This window comes from Caretta caretta, chromosome 6 (genome assembly GCF_965140235.1).
Source record: "Caretta caretta isolate rCarCar2 chromosome 6, rCarCar1.hap1, whole genome shotgun sequence".
Classification (NCBI taxonomy): Eukaryota; Metazoa; Chordata; order Testudines; family Cheloniidae; genus Caretta; species Caretta caretta.
This window is the reverse complement of record NC_134211.1, coordinates 93,363,295-93,384,112: the sequence shown is the minus strand read 5'-3', so window position 1 is coordinate 93,384,112 and position 20,818 is coordinate 93,363,295. Positions and strand designations below refer to the sequence as shown.

The window sequence follows — 20,818 nt, the reverse complement described above, 5'->3', positions numbered from 1 at the left end:
ATTGTGGGTAATGATGCTTTCCTCCCTCTCTATGAGAGCCAGTTAATTAATGCTTATAATGCTCTTTGAGAGTCACTGTTAAATTATTTTAGAGTACAAAATGTTAATTTAAATCATAAGTGAAAGATTTCAGCCTGTAACAACCCAGAAAAATTGATTGTCCCTCATGATTGGAAATCCTTGTTAAATCTGTAGTATGTGTATTGAGTCAGGCTCTTTCCACACATGCTTTCAAATAATTATTTCCAAAAGTATTTTCATTGACTGCAGTGGGCATTGGATCAAATCTTAGTAAATTATGTTAAACTGAGTTTCCCAAATGTGTGGCCCATGGACCACTAGTGGGCCCACAGAGCACTAGCTAGTGAATTATAGAGAACTGGTTGGCTAATACAGTGCTGCTGCCTCCTCAAGTCCAGCTGCTAGTTTGCATTAAAACAGCTCAAAATGCCTGAAATACATTCATAATATTACTTTTTCCATGTAAACAATTCCTGTCGTTACCACAGGGATGTTATGTGATCATGAATGTGAGGGGAGTTGGTCCATGCAATTGCAAATAGGAGGGGAAGTGTCCATCAGACAATATCTTAATTACAATGTGGTCCACCCCATGCTAAACATCTGGTGTCTAGATTGAAAGTTCATTTTTTTGGCACGTCCAGTTATTTCTCATTCAGATCCCCATGTTAACAAAGATCCATTGTTTTTAATGTGTATGAATACAGTTTTTGCGTAACAAAAGTTCCAAGTCATTTAAGCATCAGTGAAAACAATCCATTGTGACAAATGCCAGTTGAACTCATACATTGTGTAACTTCACAAGTTTCTATGGAGAGTTGTTTATCTTCACTTTCTTGCTCTTTCTTTCACTTATTTTAAAGGTAATCTGCACTTTTCAAAATCAATTGTACTATTTTGTGCTGAAATGCACAATTAAGATGAGTAAGAGGGGCAATTAAAGTGTAGTGAACTATATTTTATTTCCATCGTGGGCTCCTCCTAAACTCATGGGTCACTGGGTCATAGCATGTCTCAGCTACCATGGAACTTGTCTGGTGCATGAGCTAGCCTATAAGCAGTCAGGTACCTTAAGTGTAAGTTTTTACATTGTGTGGTGTATTTTTGCAAAATCCCGTCTTTCCTATCCCCATTGTTAATTAGACTCTTTGTGATCTGAAGCAATGGGAAAGCTACAAAACCACATCATATAGTAAAACACCATTTACCTGGCATATCTTATACTGGGTCTATGATCCAGACAAGTTCCATAGTGGATCTGAGACATCATCATCCTAGTGCTAGCTTAGGTGTTGGATCTGGCACTCTACAATTTTAGGGGTCTTTAAATGGAAAGAAAAAGAGACCTTCAAAATCACACGTGTGTTAGGTGCATTTTGCTATTCGGGTATTCAACATGCAACTTTACACTTAGTTCATTTTAACAAAAAACTCCTGTGGGTCACCTTTTACATTATGTCTTCCAGATGAGTTATAAGTAATTGCCTTCTGAAATACATGGTGTCACTTAAAATTATGCATACATTTAATCTTTTTTATGGATAGTCTTTGGGGATTAACTAACTGGTGCTTAAATTGTCTCTAATTTTTTTAAAAAAAACTCTAATTCTACTGATTGGTCATTTGTTTTACCTATCTCAGGAAAGAAAGCAACACTAAACATGACAGTCAGTAAAGTTTTATTGTGTGTGTGTATTCAGTGTAGTAGCTATTAAACCAAACTTTAGGTGGAATATATACAAACCTGATTTGATTTATTTTTATGTTTATCACTGTGGCTTTGAGACTAAAAATAAAATAGAGTGTCTGATTTTGATTTAGATCTGTCCCTAGGGACAGCACACAGCTGCCTATCACCGAGGATACATCAGTGTAGGAGGATTAACTGTTCACATGCACTTTAAACATCAAAGTGTTTATATGAAGTCATGGAAAATGAGTAATTAGTTTTATCATTCTCTGTCTGAACATAATGCCTCTTAAAAAATAAATAAACTTTTATTTTAAAAACAGAAACGATTAATATCATTAACTGAATGGAACAGTGTGTTTTTAAGTAAATTAACATGGATGCTGCTTCTATCAGTACAATTGGAGTTCTTTCCACTTATCAGTACCATCAGTGCACTGTATCAGTACCCTCTGTTCCCTGCTAAATAATGAGCAGACAGACATGATTGCTCTCTTCAGGATTACTTGTATGCATTATGGCACATAGTTTGCTGGTTTCTGGAAAATAATTAGCAGCACTTAATTGCCCTCTGTGTCAGGTGTTTCCACCATTCTTTTTAGCATTTTGTTCTGTGTGGCTAAACTCTTTTAATAGAGAAGAGTGTAGTCATTAATGATATAAATGCAGCACTTGATCCATATTATGGAGGTTACTGTGCATATTATTAAATCATTGTCACACCACTTCTATGGGTCAGCTAAAAGCTTAGCCTTCTTTTCTTCTTTCCCTCCCTCTCTTTGACTTGTTCTTTGTGCTGCCTCCCTCTTTATTGCAGTTCTCCCTCTCTTTGGTTTGTTTATTTTGCTCTTTCCATTCCCCCATCCCCAAAATGTCTTCCTAGGGTCTTGTGGGACATATGTTATGTGCCTTCTGTGCCTCAAAATGAGATACATTTGGGAGTGTACAAGTTATCCTATGCAACTCAGATCATAAATTACTCTGTGGAGTTTGAACTTCTTTTTAAATTAACATATATAAATTGAATGCTGTCTTGAGGGCTTTTAAAATGAGAATCTGAGTTTTCATTTTTTTTAAAAGTATAAAACCGTTGTGGATGCAAAGTAAAGCTTTAAAACATGAAAAGAGTATAACTGCTGCCTGCCTGAGTCTGCAGACAGTCTGAAACATGAGATCCAAGACGTGTGAACTGCCCTTTCTAAAACTTGCTGCCACTCCAAAGAGGTGCAGGATAATGGCATAGGCCTGATGTTAAGGGGGCTCCATGTGAGCTGTGCCTAGGACCCCCAGTGAGCTTTAATTCAGCCCCACATGAAAGTTAAATCTCAAATGAAAGCTGCTTCGCTGTTTGGAAGTCTAGTACTTCAGGAAGATAAAGGAGTTAACGTATACAGTAAACTAAAGCTTTTTAAAGTTTGATTTGGCTTGTAAACCAAGAAAACTAAAGATGTTTAATTTTGTAAGGTGTTTTTGTTCAAAGTCAGTAGTTTTACAGTCCTTTTCATGTGATGGGGTGTTCCTGAAAGGTATTGTTCCTCTAAGGGCTTGTCTACACTGGCAAGTTTCTGTGTAGTAAAGCAGCTTTTTGCGCTCAAACTGCAGGCGTGTACACCCTGCCAAGCCACTTTGTGCGCAGAAGCTCCTCAGTTGCAGCGCTGCAAAACAACCCACCTTGATGAGAGTCATAAGGCTATTTGCGTAGAGGCTCCAGCACTCTGTTGCCAGTATAGACACTAGATTGCTTTCTGCACTGTAATTGGCCTCCGGAGCTGTCCCATAATGCCTCAAGTGACTGCTCTGCTCATTGTTTTGAACTTATCTGCCCTGGAGACATGCGCCCCTCCTCTTTCAAAGCACCGTTTCTGACAACTGTTGAGTGCTGTGCTGATATGCTCCAGAACACAAAGCAAACCACTAATGTGGAATGCTTGTGCTGTTGAACACAGAGGGGTGTGTGTGTGCGAGAGAGAGAGAGAGAGGTGGGGGCCGATGTCTGGGTTTCCCCCACCCCCTACTTCAGGACTGGTTGCTTCCTGCCGCTGTCTGAACTTACAGCATGCTGACACACTCTTTGTCCCCCAAAACACACTGTCTCTCTCCCCCTCCCTCCATACACACACACACTCTCTGTCACACACTGACACCCACACACACACACACACACTTCAATTGAAAAGCAGCTGGCAATGTAGTAGGATGCCCATGGAACAATGGGATTGGGAAACCTGCATCATGTGACACTGTGCCTGCCCCATGAGACATTGCAAACCCTTCCCAAAGCACCCTATGGCCAGTTGCACAGTGGGATAGCTACCACAATGTACTGCTGTGTTTGCCGTTGCAAGAGCTGCTAATGTGGATGCGCTCCAGCATCACAAGGAGCACAATGTGGACATGTAACAGTAGTTTAATTACATAATTTTAATAAAAGTGGTATAACTTATGGTGCAGAAACTTGCCAGTGTAGACATACCCTAGGATGACTGCTGAGCAGTAGGGGCTGATGTTTTGTTTCACACATAGTTAACTTTTCCATTCATGAAAGCTGGCAGATAGATGGCTGGTGAGAATCTGCTGTGTCTTTCACATATCCCTCCACCTTTCAAACCCACATACAGACCAGGACCACAAACTACTCTGGGAAGAAGTAGCAAACCATGCAACTCATCGTAAATTAATGGAGTGGAAAATCAAGGCTTTGATGAACATAAGGCTACTGTAAATGAAGCATGCAGTATGAATGAGTACAGTTTCATTGTGGGAGAGGAGCAATTGTGGGCAGTTTAATGAGGGAGATGCTTAGAGATTGATAGATACTTCTGGGCAATTTTAACCTGAAACAGAAAGGTATAGTCAGACCCAGTTTGAAAAACTTGATTTAGGTATTTTACAGATATAAAAACAGTTCTGCATTAAAATCTGTGGAAAGCACTTAATCAGGATGTGATTACCATATCATTGTTTGCAGGGTGGAGGTATAGAGAAGAATCCAGCTGAGAGTGTGCTTTTGATTAATTTAATTTTTGCAAATTATAAGAGTTTGAGCAGTAAAGAACCAGATGTGGTATATGAGGAAATAATTCCTTTATTTCTTTAACATGTTCTTAACGTGAACTTTGAAGGTAAATCAATAATTTGACTTTAAAACATTTTCAATAGGACTTAATAAATTAAATTACAAGACATTCATCTGAAAATAAGAAATATACAATCCAGTTTTGTCTAGGCTTAGATAAGCCTTGCAAAATTATCATGAAAATTTACCAGCCAGGTTCAAAATCTGCTCACTCACCATTCCCATATTGGTGACGATAAAGAAAGAAATGTTTCACTTGTTATCAAAAATATTTCTCACTTTGGGTTTGAATTTTGCAAGACCAACTTTTATTAGCTCACTGTTCAAAGATAATTAGAATCAGGGTTTAAATTCAGCCAGAGCTGTCCAGGGCAGAGCTCCAGTAAATATTTTCAATCCCCCTGGAGTTTTTATAGCATGTTGTGGGAGGAGAGGGGCACCTCCGGGAAATATTCAGTAAGAATTTTACACCTGATTAGAATGAATATACACTTAACTTTCCTTTCCATCTCTTTGGTATTATCTCTTCTAAACAATTTGTTATGGTAAGTTTTCAGTCTCACAGTTCACCACTTTTCTTTGTATTGTATGTCCTCAAATTCTTCCAGCTTCAAGAAGTGGCTCACTTATCTGAGAGCATTTTTTCTTGTATAGGTTTTTCCATATCTGTACCCATGGTGCCTTTCAAATAAGATTTTGAAACTCTGGCAAAATAATGCAACAGTAATATCAGGTGAAAAGACAAAATCCATGGTTTTAAATTAAAATGTATCAGATTTACTCTGAGCAATTCAATTATATTGATTTTAGCAGTTACTTAGATTTCTTGCTGGAACAAGTTAATGTGCATCATCAACTGCATCTTCATGCATGTTCCATCCTGCAGCTTAATTCAGAGGTCTACAAGTGATAGAAACAGAAGAGGGAGTATTCCACTTTTATTTGACATGTTGAGTTGCAACAAGCATGTTTTCTGCAAATGTTTGGCCCACTTTCAGCAAATTTGTTATATAACTTTATTGAAACATCTCCCTGGTGAATTTTATACAACTGCATTTGCCTCTAATCACTGCAAACTGAAAAGGTACATATACCATAATGATTTCATCCTACTTCACCATGGATAATTATGAATGTAGGTCCTTTATTATTCTTTGTCCACTTCTAAGGTATAATTTATATCTGGTCTTCTTTACAAATAAGCTCAAATCCTTTAAAAAATTAAATGAATACACCACTTAAGATCCCAAATCATTTACAGATTGTTTGTAGATTAAACACTTACAGATACATTTTGTGATTTGGAGTCAGCAAAACGACAGTGTTTTTAGCATAAAATGTGTAGATTCAATGTATGAATGAAAACACCCTCTGATGTGCCCATTTATTGATACTAATAAAAACAAATGCTGTATGTGTAAAGTCAAAATATGGACTTTAGAGTCTTAACTCACTCTGATTACTTAAAGAGTCTATGCTTAGTCTTCCCCAGACAGTGGTCCCCAAATTTTCTCTGCAGAATCATGTAACACCTTAAACATATTAAAAATATATAGTAGTAAAGTAGTTTATTTTTATTATTTTTACTGATATTTTTTAGTTTTTTAAGAGCCCACTGTATTTTGGAAAACCTGCACCAAGACTTGATAAAACATCTTTAATTAAGCAGTTTATCTAGAGTTATATTGTAAACATTTACGTACCTTATTTAAAAAAAACAAATACCCTTTTTAGGCCTATAGCAAACAGGTTATTTTTCACATGTTGATATTTCTCCTCAAAGCACTGCCTTTCAAAGGGCTACTCATCCTCACCCTCACCAGTTTACTCCTTCTCATCGGCATTGAGCAGAGATGCCTCTCCCTTGCCTTCAGAGGGGGACACCTGGAACAGTATTGATGGTTCCTTGCCAAGAGTGCTGCCCCAGGCTAAATAGGAGTGGCACTGGGCCAGATCCCTAAAGCGTGCCATCTTGACCATACCCACCTTACTGGGGACCATCATTGTACATGTCCTAGAGCAGATCTCTCTCTCACGTATCCAGAAGAAGGGTGAGATCCTACTGTCCATCAGCTTTCCTGGACAGATCTGTAATACCAGAGCCTGATGTTACCCTCCGGCAGATGGAGTTAATGGAAAGCCTGCAGTGATCCTCAGCTCCACCCAGAGTTGTCATCTTCATCACCTGATGAGGTAATGACACCAGTCCCTACCCTGCCGGGTGATGACTTCAAAGCCTTCCAGGAGTTTCTGTCCTATATAGCAGAGACCCTGTGCATCAACAGAGTTACCCAAGAGAAGTCCCACCAACTGTTTGGTATTCTCAGCTGCACTACTTGGGCCAGGATTGCCCTGCCCATCAATGAGGGCGTAATGGAGCCAACTAAGGCACTGTGGCAAACCCTGGCCACTCTTCCTCCGACCTCTGAATGCCTGCAAAAAGGGATATCAGGAGACTCTAAAAGGCTTCAAACATCTTTATGTCCACTCAAACACAAAGTCCTCACTAGTATCTAGAGTCCAGCAGAAATCCAGATCTTCATAAGATACTCCTAAGGGCACAGACTCAAATAAATTAGACTTGTTTGTGTGCAAAGCATACTCCTTGGCCTCATTTCATCGCCAGGTGGTGAACTACCAGGCCTTGTTCATGAAATATAACTTCCTCATGTGGGAGAGGTCTCTCCCTTCCTGACAAAGGTCCCACCTCAGTATAGGGAGGAGTTTAAAAAAAAAAGGTCAAATAGTTGCAAGCATGGCACCGCAAACAGCCATGGATGACATGGCTATGAGGTTGATGGCCACAGATACCATGATGACATGGATGCTTGGCTGCTAGTGTCAGTGATACCCAAAAGGAACAATCCACCATTGAGTTCCTGCCTTTTGAGATCAAAGAACAATGAGGTGCTCCATTCCTGAAAGACTCAAAGGCTATGTTAAGGTCCTTAGGGATTTACACTCCAGCTCTCTACCTGAGATCTTATAAATATCAGCCCCAACAGAGACAAAGGTCACAGTCATACTCTATGGGCCTACAACCAGAATGTCAGCCTCCTGAAAGATCCCAGTACTTTCGCAGACATCCATCCTTGACTTTCTCTGTTACTTACCTGACAGTCATAGAGGCAGCTGCTTTGATAAGAGTGTTTAGAGACACACCAGAGCTGATCGAAACCCTCTCTTTACCCTCCAGAGCCATCTTGCCCCTTTCCACTGAGCTTGGTCCACTGTGATATCAGACACATGGGTCAGAGACATCATCGACAAGGCAATGCTATTCGTTTCCACTTTACCCACTATTCGTTTCCACTTTACCCACCTCCCTTCCCCTTTCCTCTTCAGAGACCCTTTTGTGATGCTTAGATGTTCAACCCAGACAGTAAGAGGTTGTGTCACCACCTACCCTGCAACTCTTGGTTCCTTAAATGTTATGCAGCTGTGGCTCACACCCTGACACTAACAGCCAGCATACAAGCATGCAGGTCACATCCTGGCTTCTACTGCCCAGTCACTTTTTACAGGGTGACCGCAACACCCGCCAGTCCCAAATTTCCCCAAAACCATCTGCCCTGGAGTGTCCAGCTCTCTCGCTGAACACGTGCAGAAGTTAAGTTCGCTGCTCCCGTAAAAAGAGAGCACCCCCTGGCTGATTACCTTAACTAGGGTTAACAAATAGTCTGTTTTAATCAAAGCACTGAATTGATTTATAGAAAACATAAAGCAAGTTTATTAAACAAAAGATCATAGGTTTAAGTGATAACTAATAAAAGGAATAAAGATAGAAAGTGTTAAAAGAAAACAAAAGTAAAAATACACTTCTAAGAGTAAAACTTAATTATATGATCCTTGTTCATGATGGTTTCCCTACTTACAGCAACTTTTCCAGCATGACTAGCTGTTGCATCCAGGATCCACCCTTACAGAACCAGAGTGCTGGTTTCTTTGTTCCTTCAAGAGATGGATGCCAAAATGGCTTTCTGTCCTTGTTTATATCTTCCCAAAGTCATTGACCCTGCTTCAAGAGGCAGGGAAGGCTTCCTGGAGTTGCAGTCTCCATCCCCATCAAGATTATTAGGTGGTCAGTTTTTCCCGCTTGCTCTCATGATGGCTTTGTCTACCTTGATTGTAAATGTGCTTTCATGGTCTGTGCCTGATGACCAGGTTGGTCAGACAAGTAAATATGCATTCCTATGTCTAGGGCAGATGGGGCTTATGCATTGCTTGTCAAACACATTTAAAGAACATAATTCTATCACATATTTATAATTCATTGTGCACATCCTTCACATATATCACACGAATATTAAGGATCAGTGAGTTAGTTTTCCAGTGAGATATTACATGCCACTTTTTGGGTATATATCATGACAACAACGTGTTAAGTGTAATGAGTATGTCAGGCCTGACAAGAGTTGCTGACACAGAGTAGTGAACCACCAATGGGCCTCTTGTTTCACACCTCACGACAATCCAATTACATACAGAAGTGACCTCATTGCTTTATCTCAGCACTTTACAGGTATCACAGGAGTACAAGGGAAAAGACTTCTAACTCCTGATACTTCATCGTCCCATCCTCAAACAACTCCAAAGCAAATACATATGCCTCCTCAGGTTCAGGATGGTAACACTTGCTTCTGTCATTCCATCTCTCCAGGGTCAGATTGGTTATTGGCTCTCACCTTACAGGAAGCATCCTTCCACATTCACTTGGCCCCCAGGAAGTACTTGAGATTCATACTGGGGCCAAATCATTATCAGTACAAGGTACTGCCATTTGGACTCTTCAGAACACTGAGAGTCTTTACAAAATATTTAGTCATGGTAACACCCCACTTGATAAGACACTTCCTAAGCAAACAACCAGTGACCAATCATGCATGGTCCCTGTGGAGATCCATCATAAAGTTGAAATTCCGTATTTGTGAGATTTCCATGATAGACCAAGGATAATGCCAGAATATCTTTTCCAGGGGGGGACAGGAGCCAGAGCTCATTGCCTGATGCCTTCCTTCTGCAGTGGAACCCAGGCCTTCTTTATAACTTTCCACTGATTCCCTTGATTCATCGGGTGATTTCCAAAATCAAAAGAGAACAAACCGCAATCATTCTTGTGGCTTCATACCAAGAGAGATGGCTTTGGATGATACACCTGCTACAGATATCCTGTCAGCTGCCAATGCATCTCCCCCACTCCCTGGATTTGATTGCACAGCACCAGCCTGATAGCCTATCCAGACGCAAAGTCACTGCATCTGATTAATTTGCCCAGATGTTAGCTGGGTAAGTAACATAGACAGGACTGTTCTAGAGAAGTCCAGGAGATCCTGTTATAGAGCAGGAAGACATCCACCAAAAGGACTTGTGCATCAAAATGGAAGAGATTCTTGATTTGGACCTCTCCATAGGGCATGGACCTTAGGCAGGCTACAGTACCAAAGATCTTCCATTGCTTGCTGCATCTGAAACACTCTGGCCTTATGGTCCACCTTCCAGCAGTCTTTGCTTACCATATGCCAGTACAGTCATGCTTGGTCTTCTCATACCCCAGAGCACTGAAGTTCCTCAAGGTCCTGCTACATACTTATCCACTAATAAGAGAACCTTCTCTTGCCTGGAATCTCAACATTGTCCTCTTGAGATTCATGTGCATTCCCTGTGATCCTCTGTCAGAATACATCTTACTTCAGCTCACTCTGAAGATGGTCACCCTTGATGCTGTCACTTCAGCTAGGTGAGTGATTGAGCTCCAAGCACTTCTGGCTGACCCCCTCTACATGATATTTCATAGGTACAAATTGATGTTGTATCCTCACCCTAATGTCACCCCCAAGATGGGGTCTCACAGTTCCATCTCAATTAATCAATCAATTTGCCTGTCTTCTTCCCAATACCCAATTAACATTGAGAGAGAAGTTACAGATGCTCGACGTTTCCAGAGTCTTACTTTACTACATGGACAGAACCAAACTAATCATATTGTCTCCCCATTTATTTCTCGCTATAGCCATCCATTCCAAAGGCCAGGCCACCTTATCACATCTAATATCTAAGTGGATAATGCAACATATCTTTCTGTGTTGCCAGCTGGCTGCTGTACCTCTCCCACTGAACATCAAGGGTCATACCACCAGAGCTCAAGCAACATCCTCTGCCTGCATCAGAAATGTGCCAAATTCTGAAATCTGCAAGGTGGCAACACATAGTAACCCACTGACCTTTGTCAAACATTATGAATTGGACTTAGCCACGAGGGCAGATGCCAAGTTTGGGAAAGCAGTACAACAATCATGGTTCAGCTGATGCAGCTGATAATGCTTCATCCCACCATCCAGTGAGGGTGCTACTTGCCTATCACATACAGTGGGATCCATGCTGGCATACATTCAAAGGAGAAAGAACACTTACTTACTCTATAGTAATTGCGGTTATTTGACCAGCCCTCCATTTCCTGCTTTCAGAGACCTCAGTGAACATGGGCTTTGAATTGCAGGGGAACTGATGGAGGATTGCAGCTGCTCCAACTTTGATGCCCTTGCATTGGAGCATGAGAAGCCATGCGGTGCTTGCAAAGCCCCAATGGATATTGCTATTCAATAGACTCTGATCTCATGCTTGTGAGACTTATATGCATTTACAGTGCGATTCGCACTGACAGCAACATCTCAAAGAACCACAGTTACTGTAGGGTAAGTAATCATTCTTTTCTCTGTTTCGGATAAGTTTTGAATATGGCTTTAGTTGAATTATACAGTTGCTGATCCCCTGTTTGGCTGACACCAATACACTGATGAGGGTCACAGAAGACACTTTGTTTTTCTGAGGGAGAGCTATTACTAGTGTGCTTTCTATGAGCTGAGCAGATGAACATCCTGGACTTTTTTCCAGATTTTTTTAAATTGAGCAAAAAATAATAATTTTATACCCTGAAGACTGTTGTTATTAGACCTAGAAAGTGAGTTTTTGAGCATATACCACACTTTGTTTTTATTTGTTATATGCAGTTTCACAAAGAGAAACAGTCCTCTGAAAAAGATGAGACAGGCCTGCTTCCCTTTAGAATATTGCCTTGTTAAATCTGTTTATCTGTATAGTTAGGAAACTGTTGCACATTCTATTTTTTGATGTTTTCGTCTTCACATTATAGTAAGGTTTGGTACTACTGAGATTTTAAACTGTCTGGGACAGGAACTGTCTTTTGTTGTGGGTGTACGGTGCAATGCAAATAGCAACAGCTTTCGGGCTGCCATCTGAGTGTGTCTTCCATTGCTCCTTTGTCATTAGAGACCCTTTTATCTCTGTTAGGTGATTGAGGTTTGACTCCAACTATGCTGTTGAAGAACTGCACCTTTTGCTATATTTCAGTCTGATACAGATTGATTCTCTTTGGGAATAAAGGAGGCTTGTAAAGCCATATTAAATCTCTGTTTGACCAAGGAAGTGTACCTTTTCCTTCCTAATGCTGACCATATAACAGTTTTTATGCATTAGTTATTTTGCTTCTATGACGTTTTTGGGTGACCTTTCATCTGATGTAGATTGTAGCCTTCTGGGGCAGGCTGCACTAAACATGTAATAGCCCTGCTTAGAGCTATCCACTTGTTTCTTTCTTTGTATCTTGGTAAAATTAAAGGTGTCACTGTCACTCTAAAAGCTTGGTCTGGGACCTAGATAGGATGGTCTTGCCGTCTGGTGAGCTGAACTCTCCAGGATGAGCAGCAAAGCTTCCTTAGTTGAAGGCCTTTAGCCCAGTTTGCACAGATTTCAGAGCATGTTGTCATTTGACTTTGTAATTGATTAATTTTGTGTGGCTTGTGGGGTTTTGCTTAGTTTTGGTTTATACTTCAGCTTGCAGCAGCAGTAATAAGGTTTATGGTTCTTTGCAGATTAGGAACTAGAGTAAAAGAACCCAATGCAGAGTAATGTACCGGTAATTTATACCTCCATGTGCCAGTGAGACCTCTTCTGCCAAAGGAAGTATTCACTCAAAAAGCAATGTTGCTTCTACGTGTCCTTCAGCAAGTAGTGAAGGGACAGTCTTTGAACTTCCAGAGGAACCTGGTCAGTAGGAAGGCTGAGGAGATGCTCAGTATTATTGCATGCACCATCTAACCTAGCCACACGCCTTCCCTAGATCTTACCACCCACTTGTTTTCAATTGTGCTCAACTTGCTATAGGTTGGATTTGAACCATTGACGTAGAGATGAAATGCTGCCTATGTATCCTGCTATTGATTCACTGCCCGAAACTTTCTGCAATATTTAGTAGATATATTTCTACTGCAAAAAATATAAAATTTTGACTATACATATTCTTTGCATAATTCTTAACTGTAAATGTTTCTATTTATGAAAAATGACTGTGGTTCATTCCTCTTGGGGAGGGGGGTGTACATACACACATACTTCTGTTGCAGATTTACAAAATAATATTTTTGTTAAATCCACTTCACTATTATAATTACAATACAAAGAAATTGTAGCTTCTTTCTGCATAATATCACTAAGATATGGCCTATTCTATCCAGCCACACATCAAGTGCTTAAAGAGCTCCGAAAAAAAGTGGGAGGGGATCATGATCCCCACATCTGCCCATCTCCCTGCCCAGTGCTCAATTCTGACCCCAGTGCCCAAATCAATCCTGTCCCTTCAGCCCTCCCATCTGTTCTGCCCCCTCCAGCCTCATCTCTGCTCCTCCTGCAGCCCATGGATTTTTTCACATCCATCTTCTAGGCCTAGTGGGGGGCCTGCAGCAGGGATCCCTTCTGACCCTTCCAGGCTGGGGGGGGCAGCTCCAAGAATTCTTCATCCTCCTCTGCCCTTCCCAAGCCTCATGTTGCAGGGAAGAAGAGGGGAGGAGCAGAGGAGCCATCCAGTTGTTCCCAGGAGAGGCTGGGGAGGTGGGAGCGTAGCTGCTCTGAGCTACTGTGCTCTTTCTGCTCTTCCCCTCCTCCATCAGAATGGTGTGGGCTTTTGAGGGGAGGGGCAGCGAGCTCTGCCTGCTTTCTGCACCAGCTCTGATTCACTGCTGTACTCCAGGAGGTGGGCAAGTAAGTGGTGAAGGCAGCTAGTCATAGAGGGTTTTCTCCAGTTTGTACTAAAAATGTGCACCCTTCAGCAACCCATAAAAAGAAAAGCAGTACTTGTGGCACCTTAGAGACTAACAAATTTATTTGAGCATAAGCTTTCATGAGCTACAGCTCACTTCATTGGATACATTCAATGGAAAATATAGTGGGGAGATTTTATATACACAGAGAACATGAAACAATGGGTGTTACCATACAGACTATAACAAGAGTGATCAGGAAAGGTGAGCTATTACCAGCAGGAGGGAGTGGGGTCGGGGGAACCTTTTGTAGTGATAATCAAGTTGGGCCATTTCCAGCAGTTGACAAGAACAGTAGGAGGGGAAATAAACAAGGGGAAATAGTTTTACTTTGTGTAATGACACATCCACTCTCAGTCTTTATTCAAGCCTAAGTTAATGGTATCCAGTTTGCAATTTAATTCAAATTCAGCAGTCTCTTGTTGGAGCCTGTTTTTGAAGTGTTTTGTTCAAGAATTGCCACTTTTAGATCTGTAATTGAGTGACCAAAGAAATTGAAGTGTTCTCCAGCTGGTTTTTGAATGTTATAATTCTTGACGTCTGATTTGTGTCCATTTATTCTTTTACGTAGAGACTGTCCAGTTTGATCAATGTACATGGCAGAGGGGCATTGCTGGCACATGATGGCATATATCACATTGGTAGATGCGCAGGTGAACGAGCCTCTGATAGTGTGGCTCATTGTGGATGTTATTAGGCCCTATGATGGTGTCCCCTGAATAGATATGTGGACACAGTTGGAAATGGGCTTTGTTGCAAGGATAGGTTCCTGGGTTAGTGGTTCTGTTGTGTGGTGTGTGGTTGCTGGTAAGTATTTGCTTCAGGTTGGGGGGCTGTCTGTAAGCAAGGACTGTCCTGTCTCCCAAGATCTGTGAGAGTGATGGGTCATCCTTCAGGATAGGTTATAGATCCTTGATGATGTGTTGGAGAGGTTTTAGTTGGGGGCTGAAGGTAATGGCTAGTGGCGTTCTGTTATTTTCTTTGTTGGGCCTGTCCTGTAGTAGGTAACTTCTGGATACTCTTCTGGCTCTGTCAATCTGTTTCTTCACTTCAGCATGTGGGTATTGTAGTTGTAAGAACGCTTGATAGAGATCTGGTAGGTGTTTGTTTCTGTCTGAGGGGTTGGAGCAAATGCGGTTGTATCGTAGAGCTTGGCTGTAGACAATAGATTGTGTGGTGTGGTCTGGATGAAAGCTGGAGGCATGTAGGTAAGTATAGCGGTCAGTAGGTTTCCAGTATAGGGTGGTGTTTATGTGACCATTGCTTATTAGCACCGTAGTGTCCAGGAAGTGGATCTCTTGTGTGGACTGGTCCAAGCTGAGGTTGATGGTGGGATGGAAATTGTTGAAATCATGGTGGAATTCCTCAAGGGCTTCTTTTCCATGGGTCCAGATGATGATGATGTCATCAACGTAGCACAAGTAGAGTAGGGGCATTAGGGGACGAGAGCTGACGAAGCCTTGTTCTAAGTCAGCCATAAAAATGTTGGCATACTGTGGGGCCATGCGGGTACCCATAACAGTGCCACTGATTTGAAGGTATACATTGTCCCCAAATGTGAAATAGTTATGGGTGAGGACAAAATCCAGCCACCAGGTTTGCAGTGACATTATCGGGGATACTGTTCCTGACGGCTTGTAGTCCATCTTTCTGTGGAATGTTGGTGTAGAGGGCTCCTACATCCATAGTGGCTAGGATGGGTTTTTCAGGAAGATCACCGATGGATTGTAGTTTCCTCAGGAAGTCAGTGGTGTCTCGGAGATAGCTGGGAGTGCTGGTAGCATAGGGACTGAGGAGGGAGTCTACATAGCCAGACAATCCTGCTGTCAGGGTGCCAATGCCTGAGGTGATGGAGCGTCCAGGATTTCCAGGTTTATGGATCTTGGGTAGCAGATAGAATACCCCTGGTCGGAGTTCTAGGGGTGTGTTTGTGCGGATTTGTTCTTCTGCTTTTTCAGGGAGTTTCTTGAGCAGATGGTGTAGTTTCTTTTGGTAACCCTCAGTGGGATCAGAGGGTAATGGCTTGTAGAAAGTGGTGTTGGAGAGCTGCCTAGCAGCCTCTTGTTCATATTCTGACCTATTCATGATGACGACAGCACCTCCTTTGTCAGCCTTTTTGATTATGACGTTAGAGTTGTTTTTGAGGCTGTGGATGGCATTGTGTTCTGCACGGCTGAGGTTATGGGGCAAGTGATGTTGCTTTTCCACAATTTCAGCCCCTGTACGTCAGCAGAAGCACTTTATGTAGAAGTCCAGTCTGTTGTTTCAACCTTCAGGAGGAGTCCACCCAGAATCCTTCTTTTTGTAGTGTTGGTAGGAATCATAGAATCATAGAATATAAGGGTTGGAAGGGACCACAGAAGGTCATCTAGTCCAACCCCCTGCTCGAAGCAGGACCAATTCCCAGTTAAATCATCCCAGCCAGGGCTTTGTCAAGCCTGACCTTAAAAACCTCTAAGGAAGGAGATTCTACCACCTCCCTAGGTAACGCATTCCAGTGTTTCACCACCCTCTTAGTGAAAAAGTTTTTCCTAATATCCAATCTAAACCTCCCCCACTGCAACTTGAGACCATTACTCCTCGTTCTGTCATCTGCTACCATTGAGAACAGTCTAGAGCCATCCTCTTTGGAACCCCCTTTCAGGTAGTTGAAAGCAGCTATCAAATCCCCCCTCATTCTTCTCTTCTGCAGGCTAAACAATCCCAGCTCCCTCAGCCTCTCCTCATAAGTCATGTGTTCCAGACCCCTAATCATTTTTGTTGCCCTTCGCTGGACTCTCTCCAATTTATCCACATCCTTCTTGAAGTGTGGGGCCCAAAACTGGACACAGTACTCCAGATGAGGCCTCACCAATGTCGAATAGAGGGGAACGATCACGTCCCTCAATCTGCTCGCTATGCCCCTACTTATACATCCCAAAATGCCATTGGCCTTCTTGGCAACAAGGGCACACTGCTGACTCATATCCAGCTTCTCGTCCACTGTCACCCCTAGGTCCTTTTCCGCAGAACTGCTGCCTAGCCATTCGGTCCCTAGTCTGTAGCTGTGCATTGGGTTCTTCCATCCTAAGTGCAGGACCCTGCACTTATCCTTATTGAACCTCATCAGATTTCTTTTGGCCCAATCCTACAATTTGTCTAGGTCCTTCTGTATCCTATCCCTCCCCTCCAGCGTATCTACCACTCCTCCCAGTTTAGTATCATCCGCAAATTTGCTGAGAGTGCAATCCACACCATCCTCCAGATCATTTATGAAGATATTGAACAAAACCGGCCCCAGGACCGACCCTTGGGGCACTCCACTTGATACCGGCTGCCAACTAGACATGGAGCCATTGATAACTACCCGTTGAGCCCGACAATCTAGCCAGCTTTCTACCCACCTTATAGTGCATTCTTCCAGCCCATACTTCCTTAACTTGCTGACAAGAATACTGTGGGAGACCGTGTCAAAAGCTTTGCTAAAGTCAAGAAACAATACATCCACTGCTTTCCTTTCATCCACAGAACCAGTAATCTCATCATAAAAGGCGATTAGATTAGTCACAGGAAGGTCTCTGTGGGTTAGTATGTTGTTCAGAGGTGTGTTGGAAATATTCAGCAACCCAGTTCATTTCTAGGAAATTTTATTTCCTACGGTTGCAACCTGGAGCATTTCAAGCACGACACAAAACTAACACTCTCATCCAGGTTCTTATCATCTCACATCTCAGTTAGTGCAATGTTCTTTTCTTGCCTCACTCATACCCAGTCAGAATGCTTCTGCAGGGATCATTTTCCTAGCATGTTGCTTTAACCTCATCACCGTTCTCCTTGCTTCCTCCTTCTGGCTCCCTCCTCTCTGTCACATCAAACAAGCTAGTTGTTTGCGCTTTCAGGACCCATCCCAACCCATCCCTACCCTGCCTATCATCTCTCATTCTGTATCAAAAGATTGACTCGCACCTCATTTGGTCTATGATGCCAGTCTCCATTGTCTGCTTGTTAAATTTTTAAACAAGCTCCGTCATGCTTTCTCCATGCAGCCCCTCATGCTTGACAGGAGCTCCCTGTAAACTTCCATAGAGCTGTTACATTCTCCTCCTTCAAAACCCCCTTAAAACTTTCCTTTGTTAGGATGCCTACAAAAGCTGTACCGTGGTTCAGCTGTTGGGGTCCTGAGACCACAACCTATCATGCTGACCAATATTGTCTCATTGTTTTCTTGTATTTGTCAGTATTAATCTATTGTCTCTTGTCTTAAAATTAGCTTTTAAGGTCTTTGGGGCAGGGACTGTCTTCTGTTTGTACAGAATCTAACACAATGGGGTCTGGGTCTATGTCTGCTAAATGCTATGGCTATGATGATGATGATGGTGATAATTAATAATAAGATGAAAATCAGAAATTACAGCCCTTGTGAATAAGAATCATTGCAATCAAGAAATTGATGAAAAATTATTTATAGATGCTCATGATAACAGAGCAATTTGTTGACAATTGCATTACTGTTGTCATTTTTAGCTGTAAGTAGACATTATTTTTACACTGAGTAGTTTAATGACACAAACACAGATATTTACATAAATCCTGGAGGCTAAAACATGTAAAGGGAATTTTAGTGTTTCAGACTTCAGAATAGCGTTGAAAGCATTTATCAAACTTTTATAATGCTTCTTTTTTCTTGTGTTGTATTCTTCAGAGTACCCGAATGGCCTTGGACCATCTAGAGTCTGTTCCTGAGAAACTGAGCCTTTTGGAAGATTTCAGAGATTTTGGAGTGAGAAAGTTTTCACTTGTCTCTCAGTATTTCTGAATTGTTGAGAATAATTGACAACTTCCTGTGTGCAAAGAGAAATCTATCACCTAAAGGACATACAATGAAATCTATACTACAGTATTCCAATTTTAACTCATATAGTAATAATGGGGTTTATTTCCTACTCTTGAGGAATTAGTTGAAAATCGTGGAATTAGTTTAACTTTATACTGGTAAGGAAATACTGGAATAAGAACAGATTTAAAAATTTTATTAAAGCTAACATTTAAAAAATTATATAATATGTAGGTTGGGAAAAGAGTGTTTGTACATTGGGGTATAGTGCTTAGATTAGCCACAAATATAAAGTTAGTTTTTAAGTTATATGACTACATTATGAAACTTTCAGTTTAGGCAAGCCAAGATAATTGAGTAAACTATTTCAAGTACTGTTGCTATAGTCTTTACTGACTTGTTCAAAATAGGTTGATGTGGTGCCTTTTTTATTAGTGATTATAACTTCTGCATCAATAATTAGAAAGAGGCAGGTCTATTCGACCTTGGTGAGGCCTCATCTGGAGTACTGTGTCCAGTTTTGGGCCCCACACTTCAAGAAGGATGTGGATAAATTGGAGAGAGTCCAGCGAAGGGCAACAAAAATGATTAGGGGTCTGGAACACATGACTTATGAGGAGAGGCTGAGGGAGCTGGGATTGTTTAGCCTGCAGAAGAGAAGAATGAGGGGGGATTTGATAGCTGCTTTCAACTACCTGAAAGGGGGTTCCAAAGAGGATGGCTCTAGACTGTTCTCAATGGTAGCAGATGACAGAACGAGGAGTAATGGTCTCAAGCTGCAGTGGGGGAGGTTTAGATTGGATATTAGGAAAAACTTTTTCACTAAGAGGGTGGTGAAACACTGGAATGCGTTACCTAGGGAGGTGGTAGAATCTCCTTCCTTAGAGGTTTTTAAGGTCAGGCTTGACAAAGCCCTGGCTGGGATGATTTAACTGGGAATTGGTCCTGCTTCGAGCAGGGGGTTGGACTAGATGACCTTCTGGGGTCCCTTCCAACCCTTATATTCTATGATTCTAGGTTATTGTTTGATTTTTGTATAGACATAACATCCTGCTGAGTGCCTGTGCTTTCATAACTCAGGTCATTTATTGATAAGCCTGTGAAAACTGCATAATAAGCATAAAAGCTGTTTGAGAGTCAAGTTTGTTCATTATGTTAGGTAGATACATCCTCATATATTGAGGGGAAAATCAAGCACGAAGTTCAGTATGCCAAATTGATTAACATTGTCACATCATCTTGAACATCAAATGCTATCATTACTTTCTATAAATGTATACTCCAATGTTTAGGAGTGCAACTCTTACATGCAAAGTGCGTTCTTTGGAAGGTTACAATATGTGTTCCAGATCTTCCACATTCTGTTTGACAGTTCCAAGGTTCAAGAATGACTTAGGTCACAAGGCACCAATTCAGCAAAACACTTAAGCATGTGCATAAGTTCCACAGAAGCTGATGAGCTTTGCAGAATCAGGTCCCAGCAGAATGAATGTAGTGGTCTCAGTCTCATCCTTAGACTGTTTGCAGCATTGTGCTATTCGTTTTTCCGGTTTAGTGGTGTATTAACAGAGAGATTGTTGTGCATGATGAAGGGAAATGCATTAGTAATACAGAACAATGCAATTTAATGGCCAAATCCTGTTTGCTGTACTCAGACAAGTAGTCCCACTGATTTTAATAAGACTACTCTTTTGAGAGAGGTAAGCAGAATTTCACTTTATTTTATGTACTTCACTTTTTATCTCAGACAAAACATTTCCTAAAGCACTTTACAGAGTTAAATTGTAGCACAAAAGGGAGAGAGAAGAGAGTTTAGAAATTATATTTGAAGGTTGAAGAGCAATTGATAATTGATTAGCTGTAACGATACGGAGAGGCTGAGTGGGGTTGTAATGCTTACATGCTAACCTGGCATACAACCTGGGTTATAAATTCTTTGGCTTACACAGCCCTTGCCATCATCTTTTGCATGTGAAGCACTACACAACTTTTTGGCATTGTAGGAATAATAATGGGTCAAATCATAAAGTCCTTCAGATTTTACTCAGTTACTTGATGGTTTCAATAAGAATTTTGATTGTGTAAGGACTTTAGTATTTCAACAA

The 20,818-nt window shown here is 41.4% G+C and overlaps 1 protein-coding gene across 10 annotated transcripts in view; it reads left to right on the top strand.

Annotated features, from left to right (window-relative positions):
• The window catches only part of CEP128 (centrosomal protein 128), a 444,758-nt gene that overhangs the window by 392,191 nt on the left and 31,749 nt on the right, over positions 1–20,818 (top strand). For 8 of the 10 annotated variants that reach the window (XM_048853234.2, XM_048853235.2, XM_048853231.2 and 5 more), the window contains one exon: positions 18,582–18,659. The exons of the other annotated variants lie outside the window; for them this stretch is intronic. In XM_048853234.2, coding sequence (XP_048709191.1) covers positions 18,582–18,659 — 78 coding nt within the window. The remainder of the gene's footprint in view (positions 1–18,581; positions 18,660–20,818) is intronic. 10 annotated transcript variants of the gene reach the window in all.